The sequence below is a fragment of the Dermacentor albipictus genome, chromosome 2 (assembly GCF_038994185.2).
Source record: "Dermacentor albipictus isolate Rhodes 1998 colony chromosome 2, USDA_Dalb.pri_finalv2, whole genome shotgun sequence".
NCBI lineage: Eukaryota > Metazoa > Arthropoda > Arachnida > Ixodida > Ixodidae > Dermacentor > Dermacentor albipictus.
In genome coordinates, this window is record NC_091822.1 from 74,995,008 (window position 1) to 75,004,554 (window position 9,547).

The following is a 9,547-nucleotide window of genomic DNA, read 5'->3' on the forward strand; positions in this document are numbered from 1 at the left end:
TGAGCAGCACAACGACCATCCGGGAGCAGTGCAACGAGCCCTGTGTGATGACTGGTTGCCTGCAGCGGAACGACTGCGCTGAATTCTTGGCTGCGAGGTTTGGTGAGTGCGGGACTTTCTTCTTCTGAGTTTTGCCAGGCTTTTGTTAGTGTCAGAAACAGAGCTGGTAATTGTGGTTGTCGTTGCTGCCGGGTTAGTTTGCGGCAAGACAATAGTAGGCAGTAGAGAAAGCAGCATTCAGAGCAGCCATGGATTTGAAGTCGTTGCGCAAACGGAAATTGCTGGAGCTTGCAAGAGAGTTGGGTCTGGATGTCTCAGACAAACTCAGAAAACCAGAACTGCTGAGGGCTATTCTTGAGTTAGAAGCTTAGGATGACGAGCTGTCGGAATGCCTTGAGACCATTGAGGAAAGGGAAAAAAGACAGGAGCGCGAACTGAAAGAACAGAAAGAGCAACAAGAGAAAGAAAGAGAGCGAGAGCAACAAGAGAAAGAAAAAGAGCGAGAGCAACAAGAGAAAAAAGAAGAGCGCGATCACGCTTTGGAAATGAAGCGTCTCGAAGTAGAGATGGAACGCGCTCGTAATGGAAGTCAGGCACACGGTGCAGGAGAACGAGTATTGTTCAAAATGACTGACCTGATGCGGCCGTTTAAGCTTGGAGAGGACATTGGTTTGTTCCTGGTTAACTTTGAGCGAACGTGCGAGAAGCAGGGGTTCTCTCGGGAAACGTGGCCACAGCGCTTGCTCACTTTGTTACCCGGCGAGGCGGCCGACGTAGTCGCTCGCTTGGATAGAGAGGAGGCAGAGGATTTCGACAAAGTGAAATCGAGTCTGCTAAAAAAGTACAGGCTGTCAGCGGAGGCGTTCCGTCGGAAGTTTCGGGAAAATGAAAAAGGTAAAAGTGAGTCATATACAGAGTTTGCCTACAGGCTAATGTCAAACATGCAGGAGTGGCTCAAAGAAGAGAAAGCGTTTGGTGACCACGAGAAAGTTCTGCAGTGTTTCGGGCTGGAACAGTTTTATAGTCGGTTACCTGAGAACGTGCGGTACTGGGTCCTGGATAGGCCACACGTTAGTACGGTGGCTAGAGCCGCTGAGCTAGCCGAAGAGTTTGTGACGCGTCGGGCTCGCGGAGCTAAGGACGGTCAAAAGGGTGAATTTGGCTCTAAGTTTGAGAGGCCAAAGTTCACGCCCATGAGAGCAAGGGGGGACACACGTATAGTGCGGATGCGAGTGAAAGCAGTCCGACCGAACGTAAGGAGACGGCGGCAGCCGAAGCCGAATGCAGAAAGCGGTTCGAGATGAGGCAAGTGCGCGTGTGTTATACGTGTCGGAAGCCAGGTCACTTTTCGGCGCAGTGTCCGGAAACAAAAACAAAAGTCGTGTTTTTGTCATTATGCAGCACTGACGAGAACATGAAGCTTCTCGAGCCTTACATGCGAGACCTACTCGTGAACGGGAAAGAGTGCCGAGAGTTCGCGATTCCGCAGCTACGATGGATGTAGTTCACCCCTCTTACGTAGAACCCGATATGTTCACGGGCGAGTGCGCATGGATCAAGCAAGCCGTGGAAGCTCATAGCGTGTGTCTGCCCGTAGCAAAAGTGCTTATTGAAGGACCTTTCGGAGCACTTGAGACGGAGGCGGCAGTGTCTTCTATGCTGCCCCCCCAGTACCCGTACCTATTTTCGAACAGGTCCGATCACCTCCTGCGCGAGAAGGGGCTTTTGTTTGGTGAGGCTAGCGTTCAGGCCTTAACCAGATCGAAGGTTCGGGAGCTCGCTGCAAAGGCGGTAGTTGCGGGGCCGACGTTGTCGAACGATGAGAAAGGGTCAGAGGCGCAGCAAGCTGATATTCAGAGCACGCCCGAACTGAATAAAATTGAGCCTGTAGCGTTAAAGGCACCAGATACTGGAGAGGAAATTCCCGACACGGGAAAGTTAGAAGAGCTATCTGCAGATTTGCTCATCGCGCCTACGTCAGACGGACTTAATAGGTTGCTAAAAGTCAGCCGGTCGGCTTTGATAGCCGAGCAAAAGAAGGATGGCAGCCTAGAAAACATACGCTGCATTGTCAAGGAAGGTATCGCCAAGAAAAATGCTTGCTTTGTGGAAAGAGGTGGGGTCCTGTACCGGAAGTATCTAGACCGCAGGGGAGTGGAGTTCGATCAGCTGATCGTGCCTCAACGCTATCGTCAGGATCTGTTGCGCTTGTCGCATGGGGGTTCGTGGTCCGGACACCTAGGAGTTAAGAAAACTAAGGACCGTCTATTGCAAGAGTACTATTGGCCAGGGTGTTTTCGGGACGCAGACCACTTTGTGAAGACATGCGACACCTGTCAGCGGGTGGGCAAACCAGGGGACAAATCGAGGGCGCCGTTGAAGTTGGTACCTATCATTACGGAGCCTTTCAGACGGCTCGTTATTGATACAGTGGGACCTCTGCCGGTAACAGCCACGGGGTACAGACACATTTTGACTGTGATCTGCCCAGCGACAAAGTTCCCTGAAGCAGTGCCGCTTAAAGAACTCAGCTCAGTTGAGATAGTCAATGCACTACTGTCCATATTTGCGCGAGTTGGTTTTCCTGCGGAAATTCAATCAGATCAGGGCACAGTGTTTACTAGCGCTTTGACGACAGCCTTTCTCGAAAGGTGTGGGTTAAAGCTGTTACACAGCTCAGTGTACCACCCCCAGTCGAATTCCGTTGAGAAGCTCCACTCCGTCATGAAGCGCGTGTGGAGAGCATTGTGGTTTGAACAACAAACTGACTGGGAGCTGTTTCTGCCTGGGGTGATCTTTGCATTGACCGCGCCGCATGCGGCTACGGGGTTTTCGCCAGCTGAGCTAGTGTACGGTCGCTCGCTGCGATCTCCGCTTCGCATGCTTCGAAACGGATCACTGCCCTCTCCAATGGCTGCAGACTATCTCTTTCACAAATGGCCGCCTCCTGCGCGCTGGAGCCTCGCTTTGAAACAAGATTCCTTTGAGGTGCGTTACAAAAAGGGGAGTCTCAACGGTAACGCCGATGGCTTAAGTCGAAGCCCCTAACGTGGGAATCAGCCTCAAAATTGTTTGTTATTGATGTTTTTCTTCCTGAGGCAGGATTTTAACATATTGCTTTTGTGTAGTGTTTCAAAGTGATGATGTGCTTTCTAGTGCAATTTTCCGATTTGTGGACGCGTTCTGAGTGCTGCTAGACTACTGTAAGGAACTAGGCAGTAGTATAAAAGGGGAAAGAGCCTGGCAGGGCTTAGTGAGGGTTGTGCCGTGCTTGCTGACTGAGCGGCTGAGTTTCGGCGTAGTTCTAACGCTTGCTGGGAACGAGAGAAACATGGCAACTCTCCCGAAGTCACTTTGCAGTGTCCTGTGTGAACCTGAACATGAGAACGAGGCCTTCTCGGTGCGCTGCGCCCAAGAAACGCCGAGGGACGACCGACTTCGGTTATGAGCATCATCGAGCGACATCCCTCCGGACAGCGGATGCAGTCCCCTGACCATCGGGATCTCCTTCCCCCGGCGGGGCGGTCTGTTACGTTTCGCCTACGACGCGCGGATGCAACGGACGCCGCGGCTTCGTTCAAAGCGGCGGACATTTTGGCCCGTTCGGAGCGGCCGCGACGCATCCCCGCCGAGCGCGTCCCGGCATGTTCAGTGCCACGTGTCTTTGTGTGTGCGCGTGTGTGTGTGTGCCCACGCTTGTCAAAGCGCGGCAGCCGGGGAGAGGAGCTCCCCAAGTGTGAAGCGAGGAGGTCTGACCGGCGCCGGCCAACACCTCCTAGTTCTCTAGAGGGTGTTGCGCCGGCCCGTCTGATGCGTCACTACACTCGTCTCAACATGTCTCTCAGCTTGTCCGTCGCCGCCGTCACGTGGTCTCATCCCGTGACCTTCCTTCCTGCCCGCGACGCCAAGAGTATAAAAGCAGCTGCCCCCGGACGCCGAGAGAGAGGCTCCGAATTCTTCCGTCGAGAAGCGTGCTCTCCCGTCTCTCCATTTCGGTCGACCTGACCGGCCGCTCTTTTGCGATGCTAGAATAAACGAGTTGTTCTGTTAGCAGTCGACTCATGCTTTGCCGGGACCTTCGGATGCTTCCATTGTGCCCCAGGCCGCCAGGCCAACGCTACCCTTGGGGCTTGCGACCCATTTGCAACAACGGGCGCCAGCGGTCCGATTGCAATAACGGGTGTCAGCACTGAGGTTCCAACTACCGGTGCCATCGGTGGGATCTCAACAACCGGTGACATCGGTGAGGTTCCAACAGCTGGTGGCATCGGTGGGATTCCAACAGAGGGGAAGCGCTGGTTTGATACTACGAAGAAAGAAGCGAAGGGAATGGCTTCAACGGACGCTTGCTGAGGTTGGTCGCGTGTCCTTAATGTTTTGCTTCTTCCTTGCCAGGACAATGGTGACGTCCAAAACCAACATTGATCAGTTAGGCACGTGACACTATCCGGCAGCATATCGTCATCTGCCCGCCTCGGGGAAGACTGCTTAGCGACTTCATGGATCTGCTCCGGCGCTGCACCACGTACTGAACAACCATACATCGTCCAAGTGCGCTGCCGCCCTCCTTTTCTGCCCGGTCATAGCTGCTGCGGTCGCTGGTATCTTCCTCCAGTTCTTAAATGTGTTTATCCACACACACAGCAAGCCACTTGCAAAGCAGAACCACGGACCCAATGCTGCAGATGCTGCGGTCGACGGGCAACAGCAACCTCAACCCCTGCAAGGACTTGCATCACTGCGCCTGTTACAATTACATCGTAATACGCAAGAAAAGTGCGTGTTTCAACGCTACTGAAACCCTGAGTTTCGTCTTGTATGGCATGTCCAGTAAGAAAGCCGGTCGAGCTCTGTTCACCTATTACAGAGGCTGCTTTTAAACTGAGTGGAACCCCATAAACGTCGTCAAACCCAGCAGTGGATACTCGAAGCCTTTATAGCGACTATGATGACTTACTTTAATTTAGTTTGTACACGCAACTTCGCCTAAGATGTCTTCTCTATTCTGTCTGTTTTGTACACTGGTACAGAATAACTTGGGCCAAGTTCACTTCGTGTGCTTACCCGGATATGCGGGAATCTTCGTGAAAGAGTGCCGATTCTCGAGACGCGGCATTCCTGTTTGTACAACCATTGTTTATATTCTGCTGTCTGTTTCTCTACTCACGAACGCTTCTTTCATGTAGCTCCAGTCTTTAAAATGATCAGAATCGTCCGCCCTACCATCATGATAGAGGTCTAACATTCGCTTCGTCTGTGACACGAGGGTCAATGACTCGCACGTGAACACAAGGTGATTTGACTAGCTTCCGACGCAGGGCTGTGTCACTAAACGTGCAACGTTATTTCTCAATAATCTCGATTTCTTTATATTATTTCGTAAATAGTTCCCCTGACACTCAATTTTCTGAGTTTTCGATGTCTGTTTTAAAGTTGCTATCGTTAGTAGCTGTGCGATTTTGGCCTAACCATCAGGACATTCGCGATTCACATCATAAATGTACAGGAACATCCAGAAGATTAGGTTGCTATGGGACCCGATTCTTTCACATTCGTTTTAACATGTACTGCTTATTATTACATTGCAAATATCCCCCTTTCTTCATCGAATATCTTGATTTCATTTTTTTTTCAAATTTTAATGCCGTTAGCATTCTTCGTGAACGTCACTCAGTTTCGGTGTGTCTGAATGTTGGTCCTCGGCTAGCCACTTTCGCGCCAACTTGGGTAGCTGGGTAACTCATATCTAATGGGTAGAGTATCGGACAGCTGTGCTGAGGGAACCGGGTTAGAAACCAAAGATCAGACCCATTTTGGTCACTGGGTATGTCACGCTGGGTATGTACTGCTCTTCAACTAGACTTTTTTAACGCCCCTTTGGGTCGCAGCATCAAGCGAGCGTCCTTATCAAGCCGCGATCGCGATCGCTTCCTGCTCGCCCGACGGGGAGGCGCAAGTAGTCGTGTCACTCACGAATGGGCGTCTACTAAGGACATGACAGGCTGCACTCTTTGGCTGTGTAGTATCGATTTGCGGTGTGAAAATGGCTGAAATAAATTGCGCTGCGAAAGAAGCAGCGTCAGCTTTTATAATTTCTGGAAATGGTCACGAGCTTCTCAGATGGCGCGCTTCAAAAGCCTTTGAGACCAATCGTATGGTTCTTCAGAACGTAATTAATCTAGTTTGTATACTTACTAGTGTAATTACTACATGCAATAATTTTCAGACGTGTGCCCCGGTGGCAAAAGTAATCCAGATGAAACCATTAATTTATCTCAGCTTCCAAACTTGAGCTTCCCAAAACCCGAACGCATATCGTGAGAAATCCGGTATGGCCAGTCATTTCACATCTGTGGGCAATCCGCTTCCCGAGTACGTGCCATGTTTCAAGTTATCAAGGTCAAGGTTCTCTGCGCGAGCAGTGCATATTTGATAAGAAGAAGAAGAAGAAGAAGAAGGGGTATCGCTGCAACGAACACTGCAGCTGCAGTTTCCCTTCACGGAAACGATGCCTCAGCCACGAGCATCACAGCAAACGGGTTTTCGCATCATCGCCGAACGCATGAGGACGTCGTTGTCTAGACCACGAGGTCAGTGTTCCTTAAAAGAGCTTGCTCCACAAAACACCAGCTCGAAGAGGGGTCATCACTCATTCAAGCGTGCCGCCGCCTTTCTCTCCTTGCCCATTTTCGTTGGGGCCGTTGCAGGCATAGCTGCGCGCCATGGAGTCTTCGGGTCGGGTGACGACCATCGCTGGAACAAAAGCCGCTCGGCTGGACCGCTTTTCGAGGACCTCCTCGAAGTCCTCTCGATTGCAGGCAACGACAGCTTGAATCCTTGCGTCGACTTCCAGCAGTACGCTTGCTACAATTACCGCAAATCCTTCCCAAAGAGACTGTTCTTCAGCAACGCACCAGAGGAGCGGGACATTTTGTTGCGCAAATTCAACAACGACGCTGGTCGAGCCGTCTTCACTTTCTTCCGGAGCTGCCTCCTGGCTCAATGGAACTCCGGCAACGCCACTCACAGTGCTATGCAGGCGCTACTGAAGGCGGTGTACGTCGGAGCAGACATGACAGCGTTGAGTGTGTTCATCCTATTAGCTAAGCTGAGCCTCGTCTATGACGTTACCACTGATCCTCAGATACACAGCAATTTGCATGGACGGTTCTTGGGAGTGACGTGGGGAGATACAGCCGAGCATGTTGCAGGAGACAATGACTTGCATCTCTACCTTGTCGCCCAACCGCCGAACCTTTGCTACTCGACGCATTTTCGTCGCCATACAAGGCCCGCCTCTGAAGCCGCTCTCGAAGAGTTGACGGCTGCGGTGAATCTCAACGTCACTCTGCGTGAACTGATTGAATTATCAAGCCGCCTGTGTAGTGTCAGCGGAGGGCACCATCTCGTCAGTTCCAACGCCACCTTCTTAGGTAGCCTTATTCCCGGAGTGTCATCGAAGAGGTGGAAAGAAATCGTCGAAGGGTTAACCAACACACAAATCGCTGGACCCATCGTACATTCGCCGCTGGAAGTTCTCAAGCATCGCTTCTCGCTTCTGACCGACCTAAGTCTGCAACCGGTGACGACAGCGTTGGTCTTAATTCACGCCGCAGTAGCACTGACTATGGAGCATGTGGCCATGAACGAAGAGCCTCACTATTATGACGAACTCTGCTCAGTTTCAACGAGTGATTTAACGTCGCTTTGGATGGTGAGCCATATCTTGTCCTTTTCTGCAAGGACCGAGCACAATCAAGTCATATTAAGCATTTTTAGTTCACTCGTGGACACTATCGTCACGGAAGCGGAAGATATGCTTGTCTCCAACAATAGCATACCCGTGAGGCAGCTGCTGCGAAAACTTACGCTCGTGCTTCCCTACCACGTTTACCCGGTGGACATGACGATACCAAACCTTGAAAGCAACTTCTTCCTGAATATTCTCCTCGTTCGCCTACACAGGCTCGCTTACTGGAATTACGTGGCCCCAGCCGGCATCCCGGAAAGGGTGGTGAAAGCGCTGAGCATATGGCAGCTCCACTCAACCAAAGACTACGTGGTCATTCCGCTGGCGCAGTACACGAAAGTTGCTCTGCAGTCGACCATGACTCTGCTGCCCATGGCATTGTTGGGCTTCGTGATGGCAGACAGCATTTGGTCGGCGCTGTTTCAGGCGGCCTCGGTTTTTCACGGGGGCTCGGACGTCTTCAAATGCGACGCTCGCGACGGCGCCCATTACGCAGGCGCCGACAACTACTTGCGTATTGTAGAGCGGCCACTGCGAGCTCTGCGGTCGTCCGTGCGCACTCTGAACACCAACGGCTGGCACAAGAAGCATATTTACACGGGCCAGTGGCGCATGTCTCTGAGCCAAATTTTTTATCGGTTGGTGATGTTCTGCCACTACTGCGATGCTCCTCACCGTACTGTCGCGTCACTGCGCGGTGAAGTGGCCACGTTCATTACTCGAAGCGCGGATTTTCTCGAAGCGTTCGACTGCCCCGCGCGTGAGGCTCAAGCCGAACCGCCAACCAAAAAGTGTTAACTGGTGCTCTTACTTTAACGAACATTCGCCGCTCCAGGCTCTTAATGACATAGAGTTGTGTTTTTTGACAAGGGCTCGCAAGCTTACTTGTGGTGTAATAATATTCAAATAATTGGCCTTGATGTATAGCGATGACCGCTACTATGCTAACATTTCGTGCGTTTTATAAATATGAGAAGGCCCCTTTTAGCTGCGTTAATTGAACGTTATGATTTTTTTGTGTATTAGAAGCGCACCTCTCCCTCATTGACATCCTACACTGCAGTTTTCAACAGCGCCATCTATCCTATCTGCACGTTCCTCGATGCAAACAAACGCGAAGATTTCTTTTTTTCGAAGCGGCGTTTAGTTCAATGGATTAGTTTTCGAAAAATACAACAGCGAGGATTGGTCGCAGCACGTGTTCTCATGCATAAGGGTAATTATGTAAAACAGTACGAAGGCGCCCGCGTTACTGCTGGAATGAGTGAGTGTCAGTTGAGGGTCATGGTCGCTGACAGATGCGACAGGGTGGCCGGCATCGCACCTAGACAAGGCATGACACGAGGCCGACGAAAAATCATGAAAGAATAGCGAGTGAAAGGATTAATGCAATTCGCATTTGTCTACTTCAGGTGTTTTGAGCCTATCCATCCATCCATCCATCCATCCATCCATCCATCCATCCATCCATCCATCCATCCATCCATCCATCCATCCATCCATCCATCCATCCATCCATCCATCCATCCATCCATCCATCCATCCATCCATCCATCCATCCATCCATCCATCCATCCATCCATCCATCCATCCATCCATCCATCCATCCATCCATCCATCCATCCATCCATCCATCCATCCATCCATCCATCCATCCACCCATCCAGTTCTTGGGATACCGTCGAGGTCAGTGCATCGTCGTCGTTTCAGCTTTGTCATCACTCTCCTCATACCACTGTCGTCATATAACGGTCATGCATTAGTTGTCATAGCACCACGTGTTGCCGTCGTGGTCGT

General features: G+C 51.3%; 1 protein-coding gene across 1 annotated transcript; it reads left to right on the forward strand.

Moving 5' to 3' along the window:
• Nucleotides 1–6,459: 6,459 nt before the first annotated feature.
• On the forward strand, nucleotides 6,460–8,726 carry LOC135913089 (uncharacterized). The gene is made up of 2 exons (XM_065445756.2): nucleotides 6,460–6,590; nucleotides 6,708–8,726. Exons 1-2 carry the CDS (start codon nucleotides 6,509–6,511, stop codon nucleotides 8,546–8,548), a joined length of 1,923 nt encoding a protein of 640 aa, XP_065301828.1. The 5' UTR covers nucleotides 6,460–6,508; the 3' UTR covers nucleotides 8,549–8,726.
• Nucleotides 8,727–9,547: the final 821 nt, after the last annotated feature.

Excerpts from the sequence above, each read along its gene's own strand:
- LOC135913089 (XM_065445756.2), top strand. The coding sequence starts at position 6,509 with ATGCCTCAGCCACGAGCATCACAGCAAACGGGTTTTCGCATCATCGCC. Across the intron at positions 6,591-6,707 it reads GTCGTTGTCTAGACCACGAG|GCATAGCTGCGCGCCATGGA; the intron begins GTCAGTGTTCCT and ends GGGCCGTTGCAG.